The sequence below is a fragment of the Oxyura jamaicensis genome, chromosome 1 (assembly GCF_011077185.1).
Source record: "Oxyura jamaicensis isolate SHBP4307 breed ruddy duck chromosome 1, BPBGC_Ojam_1.0, whole genome shotgun sequence".
In the NCBI taxonomy this organism is placed as follows: domain Eukaryota; kingdom Metazoa; phylum Chordata; class Aves; order Anseriformes; family Anatidae; genus Oxyura; species Oxyura jamaicensis.
The window spans coordinates 175,049,970-175,071,707 of record NC_048893.1 but is presented as its reverse complement, the minus strand read 5'-3'; the positions used below and the strand labels follow the sequence as shown (position 1 = coordinate 175,071,707).

The 21,738-nt window shown below is 40.7% G+C and overlaps 1 protein-coding gene across 2 annotated transcripts; it reads left to right on the top strand.

Annotated features, from left to right (window-relative positions):
• The first annotated feature begins 3,557 nt into the window (after window positions 1–3,557).
• On the top strand, window positions 3,558–20,354 carry CPB2 (carboxypeptidase B2). Of its 2 annotated transcripts, XM_035322810.1 has the most exons (11): window positions 3,558–3,705; window positions 7,312–7,387; window positions 9,920–10,044; window positions 10,138–10,246; window positions 10,763–10,864; window positions 11,424–11,528; window positions 13,393–13,509; window positions 14,487–14,577; window positions 17,826–18,028; window positions 19,882–19,966; window positions 20,098–20,354. In XM_035322810.1, exons 1-11 carry the CDS (start codon window positions 3,635–3,637, stop codon window positions 20,280–20,282), a joined length of 1,269 nt encoding a protein of 422 aa, XP_035178701.1. In that variant the 5' UTR covers window positions 3,558–3,634; the 3' UTR covers window positions 20,283–20,354. The 2 variants fall into 2 exon arrangements, with proteins under 2 accessions (XP_035178701.1, XP_035178705.1); XM_035322814.1 differs by lacking the exon at window positions 7,312–7,387 and having other exon boundaries at window positions 3,559–3,705.
• Window positions 20,355–21,738: the final 1,384 nt, after the last annotated feature.

The following is a 21,738-nucleotide window of genomic DNA, read 5'->3' as shown; positions in this document are numbered from 1 at the left end:
CTAGGAGACTATTTTCTTAATTATCTGCTCTAAGAATTAGAGCCTGATCATCCCTTTTTAAATAAAAGGTTGTGCATGTCCCAGGGCTACTCTAAAAGTTAACAGAAATCAGCACAGATCAAACTGTCCCCTTTACTGCAAGGCTTCTGGTTGCATAGCCCGTGGTCTACTCAGTGTAGACCAGGTCTACATCCAATCTTTTTCCTCCAGGTCTTAAAAAAACATGCCCAGAAATGTGAGTTAGTTTTCAATAAAACTATTTAAAAGCTTTGAAACTGAATCAAAATCAAACAGATTAAATTATCAAAATGAAAAGTTTTGAGTAGACCAATTCTTTTTATAACTGCCCTTCACGGTGTTTTTCATGACCACATTTTTCTTCGCAGCCTAGCTGGGAAATACTTTCCAGGTTCTCGGTAATACTTGAAGGTTAAGAAAAAAAAATACTCTTGTAGGTAGAGCAAGTATATCTTAATTTATGACTTAATTTATGTAGCCTGGAGTACAGGAGATTGCTGTTACCCATAACTAGCACCCAAAGTGTCCAAGATGAGGAAGGGAGACAGAGAGAATCAACAAGATTCACAGGAACAAATCCACCTTCCTATCCCCAGGCAAGTCACCCCAGCTCATCTCGCCACGAAAGAACAGGATCAGGCATTTCATTACCCTCTGATTGAGATGTCCACAGCAGGTCAGATGAATTGCTCCCAAAAAAAGCCCATTTCCCTGCAGTGCCTATGAAAGCAGCACAAGGCGACCTGCACTGACTCTCACACCATACGTGGATGAGAAGAGCAGGTGGATGGGAATGTCAACAGAAGTCAAAGGACAAATGATAACCCCTAAGAGCTGGGGAAAATCAAGAAGTTGGTGTTTAAGTCTGGTGCTTAAATACATCCCCATCTCTCTCTGTTATGTCAGTAGTTTTTTATACTTAGGTTCTGTCAGCAGCTGACAAGGCTTTGGGGGTAATCAATATAGGTGGTCTCTCATTAGAGCAAACCTCAGCGTTGTGGTATAAATAGATCGTATCAGGAGAGGAAATCCTGAAAGGAATTCACTCGGAGATTGAACTGTCACAGAAATTGTCTTTGTGTGTGAAATGCACGTCGCACGCTATAAACCTCCTTGTGATGGCAGCCTCCATGCCCGAAAATCAGCCCACTTCATGGAGGTGCTGGCTGGCTGGTCAGGAGCCTCATTTTAGGCACCCAGAGCTGAGCAGGATGGGTGCTGTTCTTGGGGTGGTGCTGCTGGCACGGGGCAGGGGGTTGCAGTGGGTATGGAGGTGCCATTTAATGACCCAAGGTCGATGATTGGTGATGCTGGCTTTGCACATGTCCTTGTTGCTGAGGCAGGCTGCACAAGTGGGGAAGGATGTTGTCTGTGTTGTTTATATACTAAAGGAAGGGGGAAAAAAGCTAAAATGATCCAAATAAGCAACATCCAGCACATGCTTGAAAGGCAATGGTTTTGTGTCCTACCTTGAGCCAAAATACCTCAGAGGCTTTCAAACAAACAAGGGTGGTGGGTATACACATCTCTGCCATCTCTGTCAGTCACATCTCCCATTAGTTATTCTTTTATCTCTTATCCTAAATTTACCTTTTGTTTCATTGCATTTCAGCCTGTGTGGTGCTTGAACCACCACACGACTTGGGTTTGACCTTCTCTCAGGGTTTCAGCTAGTGCCTTTAGTTTCCTCCAACATCCATTGCATAGGAGAAGCAACCTACATACAATCATGTCTGATGTCTACCATTTGTCCAAAATTTTCTCCTCAGGTAGATATGGGAAAGTATTCCCTTTTCTAGCTTAAATAACATTTTAACATGGATGAAAATGATCCTTCTCTTTCCTTTGTCACCAGCAACTCCACTCCACCATTTTTTTTCTTTCAGTTTCCTCCGTTATACATATCTCTGTAGATTCATTTTTTCTTTAAACTGTTATCTGTGCATCAGACATTTCCAGATGCAAGCACGACTGGATGGTCAAGTTTTGTCTCCTATGTTTTGTCCTCTGCTGGCACCTTCTTTTTGCCTAGGTGAAGGAAGCACAGCTGGGCTGTCAGTTTAAAAATCAACCACTGTGGCAGAGCACTGCCCACTTCCCGTGCCAAAAACAGCCTGTGTGACTTACCGAACTTCGTGTTTGTTTGAACAACATCTAGAAAAGATAAAGGAGGAACTGCAAAATCTAGGTAAGTTGCCAGTGGTTTAGCTTCCCATGAGTCTTTTTTTTTTTTTTTTTTTTTTTTTTTTAGTTTCACTTTGGTGCCCAGTTTGTGCTTAACCCAATATTTCCAGTTTAGAGATTTTCGGTGCTTGTGTATTTTCACAGAGATGTTCACCTCGGCTGACTTCAGCCGTCTAAAACTTAGCTGTCTGACTTTTTAGCACATATCTTCCCTCCTAAATAAAGAGCCAGGACTGATTTTGAGCTCTAAAGCCCCACTTGCTTGCCTAACTGGAGCACTGGCTCTGATCTGGACCACTCCAGAGCTGTTTGAGAGGTGGCTGGTGGCTGCAACCTAGTCCATGTCACCTAACCTTGGCTCAGGGGATTGCTCCTAGGCATTTTTAAATCCAGTTCTATAGCTATAACCTTAAGCTACAGTGTCAAATAATTTAGTTCCCCCATTCAGCCCCAGGTCTTGGCTCCCTGTTGTCCCCACTGGATGTGTTTGGATTCACTCCTTGGTCCTGTCCTGGAAAGAAAACCCTCTGGAACAAAACCATGTCATCTTTCTGGGCACTGTCAACCTGAAGAACATTTTGTATCAGACAACATGGATGTGTCAAATTCATTCAGCTTTTGGCATGTCCTGTCTGGACAACCACACACAGAAACATGAGAGACAAATCTTGAGGCATGCATAAATCAATAACATTGAGATGAAGAGTCACTGGTACTTTTCCTTGGAAAAGTGTGGCATGTGGAAAGCACAAGCTGGATGTTAGAATGTCACAGAGAAGGGGATATGGAGCAACACAAACCATCTGAAATCCTTGGATGGATCAAGTGTTAACCAAAGAGGTAGAGACCAACTGTGGGAGATGAAGGCCCTGTCAAGGTGCTCCATCTTGAGAGGAACGGCTCTCTGTAGCAAGAAGGTATCCATCTCACTTGCTCCTTGTTCTCTTTCTAGCAAAAACCAGCAAAAGGATCTTTTCTGTTTAGGATTCTTCCATTTGGACTTCACCACCTCATTGCCACTCCTGTAACCAGTTCATGCTCAGCTGTGATGTGCTGTAGGAGTACTGAATGCAGAGCACACTGCTGGACCTCTGTAAATGTGACAGGATCACAAAACCATCGTGCTTGGTGTTCTTTCTCATGTCTGTGGTTCATAGCCACAATGAAATAAAACAAAGGCTCAAATGACAAAGTGACTTGTCAATATGAAAATGTCCAAAATGTACCTTATCCTTTCTGTGCTGGGTGACCTCAATATGAGCCTGCCCAGAGATTTCTGTCATATTGACTCGGCCACCACGAGCTTGGGGCTGAGGTGAGAGGGAGCATTAAATTTTAACCACTCTTTAAATAACATTTTTGAAATCAATAATGTGGGTCCTGAACCCTGGGCTTTCTGATTGCAGTGGGTTTCATTGTGGGTGCTGTGAAGATGAAGTTTTACTTGCTCTTTTTTACCCTATTCATCTGGATTCAAGAGAAGCGTGTCTTCACTCTTCCAAGGTAAATATCTCCTGTGGCTACCGAGCTCTCAGTGTGTGGTGAGTGGGACAGGGAAAATGTTGAGGCAAAGTAACTCCAAGTTGCATAGGAAAACATTTGGCAAAGGCTGACATTTATTTATTGCTCTTGTAATTGGGTCTGTGGTTCAATTTAATATATAGACGGTGGAGGAAATGAAATTATTCTAAGTCTTCTTTGCATCCATAAATCCAACGTTTTTAATCATATTAAAACTATTCTTTTCAGTCTAAGTGCAAATCAATTCTGTTCATTCAGTGCTTTCGAATGCCAATAAAGGGCATTCTGAAACTTAATGGGAAAAAATAATTTGCTTCGTCTGCCTTAAAACAAGACCTTAAATGAATTACTTCTTGAGGTAGAAAGAGAAACCATTTCAGAAAGTGCTAACAATCTGTTTTCTTCCTAAAGCAGCTTTTATGATTGTTTCTCCAGTCATAAATCATTTTTGAATAACCATTTTGTATTTGTACAGTGTTTCAGAAGCAGCTTTATTGTTACCTATCGATAAACTTCAGAAATACCCTGCAACCAAATGCTTTGTTAAAACATGAAAACATATGTCAGAGAGGAAGACAGCCAAAGTGCTTTTATTTTCTATATGGGCAGCTGGCTTTAAAACCTTCAATGTCTTAATAGGTAGAACTAAAAATATAAGCCCCTCATGTGGCGATATTAAGCAAGCTGAACAACCTAGAGGAACCATGATTAAACACAGCCTGCTCCCAGAACTCAAATACCTACACAAGTAACAGTGAATTGGGTCTCAGGGCCCTCTGTTACTCTGCACCCCTAGTCAGTAGCAGGACTGCGGCAGGTCAATGCTTCTTGAGTTTATGCCTTAAAAACAGGATCGTTCACCTCTGTTTCACATTGCAATCATATTTTGTTGTGGATTGCTACAGAGGTGTGGGGTCCAAAGTAGGGGGACAGTTAAATAAGCTTGTAGGTGAATTCAGCAATATTGTTCTGTGCAACTTGGAGGTCCATTTATTTAACGTTTAAATAAAACACTGAATATGTGACCCTTACAGAAGAATATGGCATTTCCCACTGGAAAGCATGAGGCAAAACAAGTAGCACATGTCTCTTGCAAAACAGAAGAGGGACATAAGAGGCATTTGGCAAGGTCAGGGAGGACAGGAGCAGATCCTGGCAGCTTTCCTCTAGTGATCCCACCTGCTGAGAGCCAGAGAAAGGCTTCCAGCTGGAGACAAAGTAGGGAGGCTTCTCTTCTGGAACAGTACTCCAAAAGACCACGGAAGGTTTGAATGAAGCCAGGTTATAAGTTCAGGGAGACACATCCCTGCTGAGCCCTTGTTTCAAGGGCTGCTGCGAGAAGCAATGCTGACAGCCTTCGTGGCAACTGAGAAATGCAACAGAGAGCAGGAGGGAAGACACTGAGATGCCTGAAGAGAACTGGCACTGATTTATGTCTGTCCGCGAGATGGTGGCCAGGACCTCTGAATCCTGGCAGGGATTCATCTGACTATATGGGCTTTCTTCATAATGCTGCATATGGCCAAGTCATCCTCATCTTCCTATACAGCCAGTGGAGAGAAATGTGCATATTTAGGATGCAATCAATTCTGGTTTAGCACACACATCTAAATTAGCTCAGGTTCTGCTGAATCCTCACAGTGCTCGTTTCTTTATTAACAGGATATAATTTATTGAGAGGATAATAGTGTAACAAAGGGTATCATATATTTAGAGGGTATAATGTCAAACCGAATCAGAGGAACCGAGAAGCCCACTGACCACAATTCCAGCTGCCAATACCCCCACGTTAAACGTTATTAGGGCAGGGGCTGAACTTGGATTAGCTTGGTCGGTGTATTCATGTTCTATCAATGAGAGCTATGAGTAATTGCTGCTAGCCTCCAGCTGTCTGTCACGAACCACTGAACTATTTGTGCAACAAACTGTGGGATAGAGGTGCATACCAACCTCCTTGTTACAATACCCTCTGCTATGTCAGGCTATGGCAATCATAGGATGAGACCACATGCAACAGCCCTTTTCTGGTCTCCCCTGTGAAAAGCCTCTCCCAGATATAAGAAGGCAAATTCATTTTTAAAATAGCCCTAAACACAAGATCTGGCATGCGCTTGTCTGAAGAAGAAGGCAAAGCGCCAGCCCTGCCTGGCCCTGATTGCTTTCTGATGCTCCGTCAAATGACGGCGGAGGCAAAAATAAGGCTGGCATACCGTTGGCTCTGCATGAGAAGCAAGAGTGATTGCGTGGAGCTTGGCTAAAAGTAGAAAAGATGAATCACCTAGTTGCCAGACACTGTCATGTCTCTGCTTGAAATCAGTCACAACAATGACTTGTGGCAATCACATTACACAGCTTGAAAATGCTTGTTTTGAGAGCCCTGCCTGTTTTCTTTTTGGAAACATCTTTTCAGGCAGGGCTGGTGGGGACCTAGTGCCTCTTTTATGCACTGCACCAATGAATGCCAAATGACTGAGTGATGAGGGCCACCCCAACCCAGAAAATGGAAATAAGGGCTTAACATTCCTCTGAGTCTCCTCCCTCTGCATTCTACTCATGCATTACTTTAAATATCTATGCTATGCAATGTTGAACTACATGGCTTGCGGGGCACCATGCAAAGCAGTATTTTTCTTAAGGCAGCGTTTAGATGAGAAAGATCTTTTCAGAGAGATGAAGTATTTCTCCCCCCTCATCTGCAAATTATGTGCTCCTACCACAACTGGTCCACACTGGCAGAGGGGTGGAAAACTCTTACAGAACCACAGACTCATTAAGGTTGGAAGAGACCTTCAAGACCGACCATCTGGTCCAACCATCCCCCTACCACCACCATCACCCACTAAACCATGTCCCTAAGCGCCAGGTCCAGCCTTTCCCTGAACACCCTCAGGGACGGTTCTTCTCTCATTCTTGCCAACCCGTGCACGAATTTCTCTTCTGTCACCGATGGTGGAGTCAGGCATGGAGTAGATGGGAAGGGTCATCTCTCTCTACAGCAAGTCTGGACCATGGGTTTCAAGTAGAAGAGGGAATATAAATTACTGGGCAAATAGCAGGGAGGACAATGGTATAGAGCACCTGAAACCAGAGGTAAGTGGCAGATGGAGAAAAAGTAGATCAGGAAAACTGGACTGAAGTAGATGATAGCAGTGGTCTCTGCACATCTACCAAAAGTCATGCTGGGCTTCTGCAGCAAGATGGGAGGGTTCGTGTCTCTGCATGTCTCCTCTGTTGATACCAGAGGAGAACAGCAGAGCTATCTTCTTGGTCTGGTTTTACAGCCAGCCTGCTGCACTCTAAGTCAGCTGGGACTGAGAGCTGTAGTGCTGGTGCCAGCTCCCAGGAGCAATCTTGGAGTACAGCAGTAGATGCTGGCTACCAAAGCTGGCTACCAGCCACCCAGCTCTTTCATGTATTTGACTGACTGGCAGAAGAAGGGGCTGGAACTGAACTCAGCGTCTTCACAATTGAATCTTCTTTAAGTTCAAGGTAGCAAAGCGAGGGAAGAAGAGAAGGGTCAAGGCTGCTTCTCTGGTTATGCTTTAGTTTCAAGTAGTTATGCATCACCTAAATACCTTTGTTTTTCAGGGATGAGGTTTTGTGGGCTGTCCCACAAACAGATGAACAGGTTGAAGCCCTTCAGAGTTTACTGAACACCACTGAGGTAAATGGTTCCAATGGTTCCCTGTGACTCTCTGGTCAGTAGGCCAAATTATTAAAAAAAAAAAAAAAAAAAAAAAAAAAAAAAAGTATACTATTTTTTTCCCACTAATAGAAAGATTTAGCCCACTTTCATTCTTCTGTCGTAATGAAGTAACTCAACAAATGCTTGGTTTTCATCACTCTGCTGCCCCCTAATTTACATGATGAGACCTCTACTTCATAACATTATTATATTGGAGCTCAGATTTCTGCAATTTATTTTGTGTGTAAGACACCACAAAACTGATAGAGCACAGTAAGTAGAAAACACATTTACTAGGGAACCTGAGCACTTCAGCCCAATGCAGTCTTGACCCATATGACTTGCACAGATTTGAAGATTTACAATGTAAAGTGGTATTTTTATTAAAGCAGCATTTAGATGAAAAAAATCTGTTATGCAATACTTATTATTATTATTTCACTCTGTCATTAAAGAAGAAAGCATTTAATTAAAATGAGGCATCTCTTCCTCTTCAAAAGCATTTCTCCAATCACACCCTCACTGTTTGAAGCCAACGCTCTGCATCACAAGGTGCAACCATTCCCTCAGCCAACATATTTACAGGATGATTGAGGATGTGTCTCAGATTTTAATGGTGCCTATGCCAAGTCTTTCTCTGTCTTTCTTAGCTCTTATTAATGCTTTGTACACTCAAACTCCTACCAGTCTCCTGCTGGCCCTCCTAGTTCTTATTCTTCCTTCCAGTTCACATAAACCTTGATACCTTTCTTTACTCATTTCCACTTCCACAGGTTAACTCACATATTCATCTCTTTTGCTGTATTAAAATAGATCTCCCCTTCTTGATCTTTCCTTTACCTCTGTCATTCTTCACTTTCTTGTGCATAGGAGCTCCAAAGAGCCACGAAGAGAGAGGGGAGGAGAGAGAGAAAGGGAAAAGGAAAGGGAAAGACACAAATGGCACCTCCCAAGAAATTTTCATGGCTACAATCAAGGAAAAATAAAAATAAAAACAATAATAAAAAAAAAAAACTGAAAATTAGCATCTTACACAAAGAATTATCAGGCTAATTATAGATGTTACTCCTGCAAAAGTTGGAAACAAAAAATCTAAAACAAAGGAAACACTATCCGTACATCACACATGTTGCACGTAGCATTCAGAAGAAGACTCAGATGCAGGAATGCTTATAACAGAGTCTTTTGTATCTGTCCCTGGGGCAGTATTGACCCTTGCTGATGATGGGTAAAGAGACTAATAACCACATGCATTATGAAAGTTTCCCATTTACCCCCAACCTAGAGTTCCTTATTTCTAATTATTCCCAATTCAAAGAATGCCTACGTCAATAAGAAACTTAATCTGAACTGTTGTATGTGAGCACAGACATCAGGCTAGCCAAGGCCCCAGGGAAATCGGTGCTGGTGAGCTAAGCATCTGGTTTGCTTCTTGGGTGCTTTTTCCAAGCAGTGCTGAGATACATGATGGCACTACCCTACTAGAAATGCCTGAGATGGCTACACTGAAACTAGCTCAGCCATTTGTATAGCACAAGGTATTAATACACATGCGGCCCAAATGTTTTACCATTTACTGTTTTAAAATCTTGATCGAAAAAAGTTTTCTGTATGGTTTTGCAAATGTGTTCTCCCTGAGAATGAGTGAGGTAAACAGTCGACAGCCGATGTGTGTCTGGAAACATCGTGCCCTAAATGAAACATAATATTCCTGGTGCAATTGCACCAGAAAGGAGTAAAATAAGCCCGGTGTCTAGTGACTCCATGCTGCATCTTTTTAAAAATGCATCCAAGAATTATGTTGACCTTTTCCACATTGTAAATTCATGCCTAATTTTCTGCTTACTGTCACTCCTAGATCTTTTGCTATTACTGCTTCTAGAATTTCACTCTGTTATTGAATATGTTGGCTTCTGATTTTATTATTGTATAAGATTTAATTTTGCCAAGAAGAATCTCATTTTCTTATTTTCTTCCCATTTCTAATCTCTGTATTGCTGCTTCATCTTGACTTATACTCAAACCCCTTCTGGCATTTATTTCCTCCCTGATCAAAGTAATCAGTGAACACAATAGCTACAAAGACTGGTCTGATCTTCATTAATTCTCCAAATACCCTCAGGGAAAATAACTCTCAGCAGACTTGAAAACATGTAACATAATAACTGGCTAAACATATCTATTATACTAGAAATACTATCTCAATAAAGGTTATGTTCCTGTCTTTGTTCTTGATTTATGAATTTATGTGCAGAAGTCATTATAAACATTCCTTAAATACACACATTTCATTTCCAGCAGTAGCAGAATGTTATAACACAACACACATTAAACTGCTTCTTATGAGCGATCTCTTAAATTGAAAATGTATGCTTTGATAATTTTCAAAGTGCTTACAAAATGTTAATAAGAATGTTTTCTTCTTTCCTTGGTAAAAAAAAAAAAAAGGGGTCCTTGGTAAAAAAAAAAACCGGGGGGGGGGGAGATTAAATGTTCCCGGAAACTTTTCAGGTCATCCTCTGGCAACCCGTTGTGGTTGAATACATCAGGAAGAACGCAGAAGTCCATTTCTATGTCACTGCATCTAGCACAAACAGCATAAAAGCTAATTTAAGAAAACTGAGCATCCAGCACAAGTACGTATTTATTTCTTGTCATGAATATTTCAGTAAACTTGATTGGCAACACTGTCATTTGTCAGGAGTTTGTGCCCTTTCTTTTTTTTTCAGAATTTTGATGGGAGATGTTCAAGGACTTATTGAAAAACAGACTATCAATGACACAATGAACCCACGGAGTTCTTCATCGTACTATCAAAACTACCACTCTCTGAAAGAAGTAAGATGTTATTGTAATCCCCTGTAGATTTGTTTAAGGGGTGAAAGACCTCATGGTTGCAAATAGAGACAGGGAGAAGAAACCATCACCAGGTAAATAATTATCATTGTATTGTTCAACCACTGAGAGCTGTAATTAGTGTAATGCCTTTATAGAGAAAGAATGAAGCACCAGACAAAACCTATTATACACACATCACCTCAAACCAGCACTCAAATGCAGCCTACTCTGAAGTGAAATGCAGCAGTAAAGCACCACATAAATATTTAAAACATGAAGTGAATAATATTTTAACTAAATAAAACCAAAGAGGATTTTCAGGGCTATACCTCGACGGTGTTGTGACTATATTCATCATTTGGCTCAGGAGAGGTCAGCCTGGCAATTGGCCAGTGATCTGAATTGCTAGGTGGGAATTTGGGACAAAGAATGAAGTCAGGTCCAGACTACTTTAGGAACAAGGAAAAACAACAGGGAGAAAGTCCTTTCACAAACTGCTCTACTTCATCTTTGCAGATATATTATTGGATGGAAGAAGTAGTGAGAGTCCATTCTGATCTACTTGAGAAAATACATATTGGATCATCATATGAAAAACGACCACTTTATGTTTTGAAGGTATGGCTTTGACTTACTGAGAAATCTTTCCAGGTACTAACGTAAGCAAGGGATGGGTTTTGGCCAAAACGCTTTCTTAAATCTATACTTAAATGCATATTCCAACAACGTGTAAGCTTTTGTCTTTTTTAGAAGTTTCCTAAGTTCTTCTGATACGGTGCCGTTACCTTTGACATAGGCATTTGACCATGTTAGGTTCCTTGTTGGGTCACAAAGAAGTTACCACATCTAGGCCATCACCCAAAGGTGAGAAATACTGGCATGGGAGATAACCTTCCTCCGTTGACTACAAAACCAGTTGCTCGGCATAGCTGATGATCTGATGTCTTGAAATCAGGGTCTAGTGCAGTCTTCGTTCTTATGTTAGCAGTATGAATATGGCCCTCTGACCATATGTCAGCATAAATGAGGGCAGCAACCTGGCCCTGGGTCAGCCTAAACAGTCCCTACATCACAGGGGCTTCTTTTTCCATCTTGGTTACCCTGCTCACTTCCACCTTTATGTGGTATTCTTTACAATAGCGATTTTAACTTTTTGTTGTTGTTGTTGTTTTGTCAGCTTTCTAAAGGGCAGGGAAATCCCAAAAGTGCTATATGGATTGACTGTGGTATCCATGCTAGAGAATGGATTTCTCCTGCCTTCTGCCTGTGGTTCATAGGCCACGTGAGTAGATATCATACTTGGCTACTGTTTTCAAAGCAAAGCAAACTATCTTGCTGCCATTGACCTTCTCTTCCCAATGGCATTCTAAGCTCAGTAATGTCTTAATCCATTTACTTCCACAACACCAGCTCAGGATTTTCCCTGAGATGTACATGCAGCAGTGAGTGTGTGTGTATGTTATGTGCATGTCAGTAGATGGAGGTATGTGTGTGTGTGAGGAGGAGAAAGACATGGCTCAAATGCAAAAGAGTTCAGATATATTCTCAAGAACATATTTCAAAGTATGTGGAGTCTCAACAGAGGCTTTTACAGATATGGAATGATCAGAGATGGAGAAAAGCAAGTATTAGGTAATCTGCCAGGGCTTTGTCTATATCTATATTGCCACATGGACCCAAGAAACAATCCTGGCTCTGTGTCATGTAGTGCATGGTGGCTCATGTCCATCCTGCTCCAACTGACACTGCCAGGAGCAGATCAGAGGACACCTTTCACAAAAGCCAAGTTCACAATAAAAATAAACTAGATGAGATGGAGGCTTCAGAATCAAAAGCATTGTAGCCAGAGTATCAGCATAGACGTGTCCTTAAAACATGAATTATGGTTCGTCCAGGATATCACTAAATGATGACGATGATAATAATAATAAAAAAGAAGAAATTACATTTATTTCTGTCCTCAGCCACAACTGTAATGCCTCAATGACTATAACATTTTAAAGGAGATTGCAGGAGTTTGGGACAGACACAGCCGAATGTACCTTATGACCCATTGATAATCCCAGCCTTCAAGGTTCCCTTGGAGAGAAATGCATTTGCCCTTTTCACGCTGCTCCAAATAATTACCAGCTATGTTGTCAGTTTGCTGGTGACATGTCGCTGCAGCATTTTTCAGAAGTAACAAGCTGAACATTTAGCTTTTCCATCCCCTTGATCTAATTTACATGTTTTAAATCCAGATTTTATTTCTATGTCAGTTTGTGAAGTAATACTTTAAAATTGGATATTAATACAGGTCTGTGCACACACTAAATTCAGTAGCTCTCTCTTGAAAATAGAAGGCATTCTTTATAATGTTTGCACTCTTTATCATTTAATTTTGCTGATGGATTGTATAAAGATTGACACTTCTCATTTAAGTCAAAGCACATTGCCTGAGGAAAGGATTTAAAATGAAAGAAAGTGCTTTAAAAAAGGTATAAAGGTATAAAGAGGACAAAAAAGGAAAAATAAAAAATAATAATAATAAAAAGATATGATTAAGGACTTAATCTATTCCAATAGAAACAAAACCACTTATCTAGGTTAAAATTTATCCCCGTGTGGCAGACCAACAACCAGGTTAGGTATCACTAAAGCCTTCAAAATAGGCTGTGAGGCCAAATTAGCAATGTGCTGGCTCCTTGCATACACGTGCATTGAACCTATAATGAAACCAGCAGAAATAATGTTATGTACCGCAGCCACTTGAAATGTGATTTGTTACTTTTGTGCTTGCTTTCTTTGATGCTACCTTTGTGGTATTTTGAGTGGGAGAGTGGATTCCTACGAGTTATACAAGCAGCAAAAGCTCAAGCCTTCCTACAAATAAGCTTCAACTCTATCTCATGGCCACCTGCTAATGCTCAAAGACTGCAGTGTATCTCACTGACTGTGTCAGTTTGGTTCCTCTCCTTTCTCCACCACTCTAACTAAAGTGCTCTTTGGCTATTTAGAAGTTTCTGTGATGTGAAACACCTCCATCAGGAGGTAGACTGGTGTGATAACTGCATGCTTATTTTACATGGGCTTTCAGTTGCCTTCCTAGGAAAGTAAGAAAACCACTGTTACGAATGTCTTTAATAAGTTTTTCATGTGTTTTACAGGCAATCCATGTACGGGAGAGAGATCAGACCATGACAACACTTCTGGAGCATTTTGATTTCTACGTCATGCCTGTGATAAATGTGGATGGCTACGAGTACACGTGGAGCCATCCCTCTGTACGTACAGATTTTTTGACAGACTGGGCAAGGTACTGCCATGCTGTTTATGGGAATTATCACTGTGCATGTCAAGGGCATAATTTCCATCCTGGAACTGCATTCCCCAAACCCTTAATCTGTGCTTGCAGTTTCTGCATCTCTGCCCGATTTAAACCACAACAGACACTGCACCTAATTGGTATTTGACCCATGGTACCTTTGTGTCTTCCAAGCTGCTGGAAATGCATTTAGAAACAACTAAATCTCATTCTGGGATCACAAAGCTTTCAGCTGTCAGGGAATGCTTTTGCAAGGTTGTAAATCCAGCACAAACTGAATAGCAAACTGCACCAGATAGACCACAGCCAAGAATTCACTCCTTCCTCCTGCACGATAGCCCAGTTCTCTGAGTGCATTTTCTTTCAGAAAGAGGAAGGTACAACAGGTATCTTTTGTCCAGGATTTTATTTATCAGTTAGGAACTCTGAGTCTCTGAGTGTTTTTGTTTGTTTGTTTGTTTGTTTTTCATGTTTAGACCCTACACTTAAAAAGTTAAAAAGTTAAAAAATAAATTCTTCCACTTCAGATCTTCAGTCCAGTTTAGCTTATATTTGGATAGCTACACATATACATCTCAATAGAAGCTCACTAAATTTCCAACTTGACAAATGCTGCTAGTAATTTCTACAGAAGGATTAGACTAGGATTTGTAAACTCACACACCTGGATAAACAGTATGTCTTCTCCTCTCCTTCCTCGGTCCAAATCCGTTAAAATCAGAGCACTTCTCATCCTCCCCAACACTTCCATTTATCATCCAGCCTCACTGGCAATCAGGCTGTGGTTTTATAATATGCTGTGGTCTTTTATACCTTCATTGGCATGTGACCTGTAGAAATACAAGTGGGAAGTCGCATTTAACTAACAGGTCAGATGCTGCCATCATTTTTTTCAGCTTTTTTCCCTGAACATGCTCTGTGTGTCTCTTTTCACAGAATCGGCTGTGGAGAAAGAGCCGCTCAAAGCACGGTAACAGCAGGTGCATCGGTACTGACATGAACAGGAATTTTGATGCGCAGTGGTGTGGTATGACATCGTTTCCTTTGTCTTGTACCCCGTCTCAGTTTCAGCCTATAAAATTCTTAATTTTGAAAACATTTTCATACAAAGACAAGTGCACTTAAACACGTTTACAAACCTGTGAACACTTCCCCAACTTGAGATACCTTTTTTGGGACCCAGGACTCCCAAGATGCCACCCTGGGGACTAACCTCTTCCCAGCATGATGACAAGAGAGAGGGGGACCAGGACCCCGAACCCTGTCCGTTGCATCACCCTACAATACACCTGGCTGTGGGGGGAAAATGAGGATGGAGGGATGCCATCCAATGCCACCCAATGCCTACTGCACCACCCAGTGGAGTACCCAGGGCACTATGGTCACCTCAGTCATCCTTCAGCAAGGCTTAAATGACCAAAATTTGTTGGCTCTCAGCATTTGTTGCCAAGGCTATATCACTTTTACTTACCCACAGGCAGTTTAGTGCTTGATAGGTTTTTAATATCCTGCAGAACAGCTATCTTAAAACCCTATAGATCAGATCTGGCCTCACTCAGTAGTGTCACTGATGTCCTGGGTGACTTTCAGCGAAGTAATGAGACACGTTTGGGGAGACCCGATGAAAGTGCCTTAAACATGGCAATTGCTCTGATCTTTAAACTCAAGAGGGGAATAGCATTCAAACTTGTTCTATGCAGGGTTTCTGTTCTATGAGAGGAAAAGCCACCTTTAGCAGTGAAGTCAGGTATCCCGAATAGGCATTTGGGGCATATCCTTTAAACTACCAGGTTTGTTGGTCCATTGCTAAACTGAAGAAAAATGTATTTTTTCAGGCACAGAAATGTGAAGTTGGGGACCAAATACATATATTAAAAAGCGATATTCACTATAATATGCCAAAAGGAGAGGTCTGAAGAGACGTATGGAGAAATAACAGCAAAAATAACCTATGTGATACAGATACGAGTTTCAAGGAAAGGTTATGTAGCGTGTTTAACTTGGCAAGCACCTTTGGTGGTCAACAACTTCTGAAGCAGAGAAGTGATTCCACTTTACAAAGAGGAGAAGAATACAGGTAGATTAAAATGTGCTTCTTCTCTAAAGCAGTCTTTGGGCAAAGTGTACACATTTTTCCAGGGCAACCCGGAGCATCTTAATTAAGTAACAAGGGAAATATTCATACTGTTTTCAGCTATGCTACGTTCATCTCTTAGACATGGACGAAAACACAGAGGAGAGAAACCTCAGTACCCTGCAGGTTCATTGGAGAGAAAAAACTGCACAGATGAATCTAAGCACCAAAGTCACATGCTTACAAGGACTTAGATAACTGAAAGGATCTCCCTAGGTTTCTGTTCCTTTTAGTGGCACACTCAGTAAAATGCTGAAAAACAGTCATGTTTTTCCTAATTAGCATAAAAGTACTGCTTATTCAGGAACAGATATACCTTTGCGTGGCAGTTGATAGCAATGGTTGAACAGATTTTATCCAGAGCACACTAACTGTAGGATCTCCATTATTGCTGTCGCTGTGCAAAACGCCAGGAGTTCAGCAGGATCCTCAGAAGAACTAAGCTGGAATTTTATCATTGTATAGTAATGTTTTAACTATTTTCAGCTGTATCAGTTGAATACCATAACACAACTGGGAAATGGCCACAAATTCACAGGTCTGTAATTTAGTCTTTACTCACAGATTTTTAAATGGAGAAGAGTTGTTGCCGTTATGCTAAATGCTCAGACTTTCATTAGCTTCAGACTAGCTTTCAAATACACTTAGCATCATGGCAAAATTCCACGTTTTATATCTATGCGTTTAATTAGAATTGTACTATCCTGATTATCTGTTCAGAAACAACCTTAGGAACAGGAAAACACCTCTTACTATATTTAGGAAGAGCAAAAAGTGCTACTTAATGAGCTGATACAATATGATTTTCTTTTATACTAATGAAGGGCAGATTTACTCCATGAAGAGCAATGATCTAACCTGGAATGTCCTCCATGGAACTAAAATTGACTGGACTTGGACTTAAATATTTCTCTGCTTTTTTTCATAATGTTTTCTCAGTTAGCTGTTCTCAGTACAACTAAGAACTTAGGAAAGTAAACAGAACATTCATCCAAGATTGCCAGCAAACAGAACCTTTCTTCCTTAGGCTTTCTTCCTTAGGCAGTTACTCATGTCTGTGCAAAACAGAATAGTGTAAAATTTAATGTAACGATTTGGTCGTTTTTGCATGATTTCACACAGATGCTATTTGCCTTTTGTCTATCACAATTACATTTTACCTGAATACACCTGTATTGAGGTGTATTCTGGAACTCCGGCAGGCTCAGTGCTGTGACCACTGCCCTGGGGAGCCTGTCCCAGTGCCCAACCACCCTCTGGGTGAAGAACCTTTTCCCAACACCCAGCCTGACCCTCCCCTGATGCAGCTTTGTGCCTGTGTCATATGATAATCACTAGTGTTGATTTTACTCTGCAGATGCACTGGCATTATTGATTTCTGGAAAATGGACATTTGTTAAAGTGTCCCTGTGCCCAGGGAAAGACTTCTGCGTGTTAAAGTGCTCAATGAGCTTTATTCCTGCATAAGATTTAAGGATAAAGACTTAAGGATAAGATGCTTATTTAAAAATCAGATTGTAGCAAAGGGGAAATTTTTCAAAATTTATTAAAACACAAAGAGTTGACATTTAATAATAAGTATCCCAGTTGCTTCCAAAAACTAATTTGATCTTCTTGTCGAGATACCAAAAATAGTGACTCCTAGATGTCTTCTTGGCAATTTGTTTGAATGCATACTTTTCCTCATTCTTAAAAATCTGATACACTACTTTCAATTTATTTGTGTTCTTTCAACTTGCAATCAATAGTTGGCTTTCCCCTTGAGATCAAACATGCCCCTTAAAATTAGGAATCTCTTCCCTGTAGTACTTCTGGATTTCAAGAAGGGATCTCACAATCTTGTTCTTGATTAATTTGTAGAAATGGGAGCACTTTCATCTTCTCCTCTAAGACTTTTTATCCAGTCTTTGAATTATTTTTTTCCTTAATATTTACCTTATTATTTTTTTTCCCGGGAGTATAGTAGGTGAGAAATCTGAGTAGGTTTGCAATGATCTTTGCAAGAATTAGAGTTCTTTCCACAGCATGGCAGAGTCCACTGTTTCTTGCATATGGACACCATACTCTGTTCTTTCATCAGATGAACAAGAGTGCAGAAGGGAAGAACTTAAGGAGTAACACTGCGTGCTCTTTTGTTACAGGTGAAGGAGCATCTCCCAATGAATGCTACGAAATATTCTGTGGACCCTATCCAGAGTCTGAACCTGAGGTTAAAGCAGTGGCTCGTTTTATCAGAGATCACAAAGACATCATTAAAGCATACATAACAATGCACTCTTACTCCCAGTTGGTATTGTTCCCATATTCTTACACCATGAAGAAAAGCAAAGACCATGATGAACTGGTAAGTCTTCCTGCTTCCTTAAGTTTCACATTTATTTCAGAACTTCTTACCCTGCTTGGTTACGCTTGTAACAAGGGAGTCACAATGTTCTGAAGATCAAGAATTTGGAAGTGAAATCTCTCCTCTTAAGAACTTAAAGAGGTCTGGGCTGGTCTAGTAGTGTGCAAACCAGCCAGCTACTTTTGGAGACTGGAAAAAATAAAATATTTATCCCAGACTGATAGCGCATCATCAACCCCTGATACTTTGAAGCTGTTGATAGAAGAGCAGAGTGTAAGTTCTTTGGACAACAGGAAAGGACATTTGTGTAAATTCATAATGAAGTCGTGTGGTTTGCATGTACATAATCATACGTGACTATGTTATATGGAAGCACTCAGTTGTGTAACTCTGAAAAATACCCTCTACATACCAAAGCAATGAGGTGTTCTGGTGGATACTTGTTATTTTTATTAAAGGTATTTTGTGAGGGATACTTAACTTAAAATCGTTCTAATGGTAGGATGGGTACCATAACCTGCTTAGGCAGAATTTTAGATCCTTGAGCCGCCAAACCACAGGGTAAAACATCTTCTAGAAGACAGGCAGAGAACAAAGTAGAAAAAGTAGTTGGTGCTTTTCCCCACTAATCGGAATACTTTGAGTTTGCTGGATCTGGAAAGGAGATCCAGGCTAAAATAGGATTTATTAAAACAGAGTAATTAAGCCACAAAATTAGGTGGATAGCTTAGTAATATATATATATTTAAAGTCTTCAAGTCCCTTAGGGTAAGAAATTCATTTTCCTGAACTTCATAGCCCACTTTGGATGTTCCTAGGCTCCAAGTGCCGAGGCAACACATTCTTTTATTTTAAATAACAGCTCCTGCACAGCACTAAGGAAGGAGCAGAAAATTGTGTAAAGGGGACCATAAATCTGATTTTCATGCTCTTGGATTTGCCATATGGGAAGATAGCATGTATCTGAGGTACACACATCATTTCATGTGTCATATGAATCCTTACATAGTGACAATCAGGAAGAGAGTTTATAAATATATAGGATTGACATTTGCATATACTGGCAACAAACCACACTTAACTGCTGTCATTTTCACTTCTTTTTAACCTTATGCATCTCCCAGGTCAATTAACATATAGAATTTTTTAATCTTCATGTTCTATAGATAGGAATACTGTAAAAAGTGCACAAGGAATGCATTGGAAGCGTCCTACTTTGACAACAAACAAACAAACAAACAAAAAACAGTCCAATGTAGTGTTTCCGTTGGTAACCAGTGACAGTCTGTTCAGAAGAAATAAATAAAAAAAAAAAGTCAGTAATGTAAATATAGAACAGAATAATCCCAAACAGCATATGTTCTTATGCGGTCTTGGTTACTGTTTAATTTACTGAAACAAACTGTTTTATTTGCCTGTATTAAGAAATGTATTTGTGACTGTAAAGCAGAAGGAAATGCACTAATTCTGGGCCTTCGGTCCTCTACATGGCTAGAATTTCCTCAATGCAAATCATGTGCTGCTGGTTTTGGTCAATAGTACATGAATCACTATTTAAATACTGTGGCAGAAAAGGAAAAATATGAGACAAGGAGGCTTTGACAACAGTTTGATGCCTGTGGTGTATGGTCAGGTCTCATCTATATTTTTTATTTAGATACAACAGAAATGGTATCTGTAGCATGGACTTACACTGAAAGTTTTAACCACACTGTTGTGTTTTTTCTTCAGAGCCTTTTATATGCATATTTAACTAATATGAGATCCAGAATATGGCAAAAATAAATCTTAACTGAATATATATTAACTATTATCACACAGCTATAAAGCTAATAATGTTTTGCTAATTTCAGGAAAGTCTGGCAAAGAAAGCAGCTAAAGCTATAAAGAGAACAACAAAGAAAATTTATAACCTTGGTACTGGTGCACAAACGATTTGTAAGTACATTTTTTTATTATAACAAGAAGCATGACAGCATATGCCTATTATCATCAGGAGACAACTTTTGAACAGAAAATTGAAGTTATGGTTTCAAGTAACTTATCTTTTTTTTCCCTTCCTTGTGTAGATTTAGCTCCTGGAGGTTCAGATGACTGGGCTTATGATCTTGGAATTAAATATTCTTTTACTATTGAGCTTCGGGACACAGGAACTTATGGATTTTTGCTTCCTCCTGAAGAAATTAGGCCAACTTGCTTAGAAGCACTTTCTGCTGTCAAAGAGATCGCTCAACATGTTCTTCAAAATTTGTAAAGTTTAATATAATTTATTCCAGCATGATTATAGTTAGTTAGGTCACATAACAATAAAAAACACTGATGCTTTGCTAAAACTATATTTATATATGAAACAAATCAATAACTACACCCCATACACTTCATTTTAGAATTTCTCAAGCTTTTTTACCATACTTCCACACCTATAAATACAACAGTAGTTCGGTGGAACTTCCTTTGAGGACAGCAACACAGATAGCAACAGTGCTGCAAATAAAATCTCCAGTGCTGGTCTGTTACAGTCTCTGTAAGAAAGACACTCTGTCTGTAAGATGTCATTTAAAACACTATTTATTAGTGCTAGCACTGCAAGGGGAAAACTGTATCGATAATTTTACATCCCTTTAGCTGGTTGGAACCTCAGGTGCTGTAGCATCACATGGGCCTCTGATCCATATGCAGCATGCAGGGCTGACCCTACCTACGGAAGAGATTCCTCCATTTGGTCATTTGAGCTATTACAGGATTTTCTTACTAGAAAACAACTCTATTCATCACTTCTACTGCCGAACTGAAAGGATGTTCACATGAGAACTTCTTGCTGCACTTTTAGATAAAGCCAAGGACACACAGACAACCTCATCACTGATACCAAGTGGGAGCTGCCTGCAGGCTCCTCCACTGCAATTAGTTGGTGAAGTTCATTTATCCTGCGGCCAACGGTTGGTGCAGCACCACGGAGACCTGGAGGTCATGCCAAATGTGCAGCACAGCACACCGCAACACTGGGCCTCCTCGGGTTAACCTGGATCACTAACTCCTCTACAGTGGTCTCCCAGCGAGGAGCAATACAACAAAGACTTACTTGCTCTGGTAAACCTCTCATCAAACACGGTTCTCTGACCTTTCATAAAACAAAGCTTTTGAAACGAGTTACAGAATTTGTACACGCCTTGTGTCTGAAGAGTGGAGGCCCTGCAGCGTGTCCAGAGAAGGGGTATGAGGCTGCTGCATGGCCTGGAACACAAGTCCTGTGAGGAATGGCTGGGGGAGCTGGGGTTGTTTAGTTTGGAGGAGGCTCAGGGGAGACCTCATTGCTCTCTACAACTGCCTGAAAGGTGTGGGGAGCTGGGGGTTGGCCTCTTCTCACAGGTAACCAGTGATAGGACTAGAGGGAATGGCCTCAAGTTGTGCCAGGGGAGGTTCAGGTTGGAAATGAGGAGACATTTCTTCTCAGAAAGAGCAGTCAGGCACTGGGAGGGGTTGCCCAGGGAGGGGGTGGCGTCACTGTCCCTGGGGGTGTTCAAGGAAAGGTTGGACGTGGTGCTTAGGGACATGGTTTAGTGGGTGATATTGGTGGTAGGGGGATTGTTGGACCAGACGATCATGGAGGTCTTTTCCAACCTTAATGGTTCTGTGGTTCTACGTCCAGGTCTCTCCTGTACTGTGGGAATGCCCGTACGAATGCAGTAACATCCCCAAGACAGGCTTAA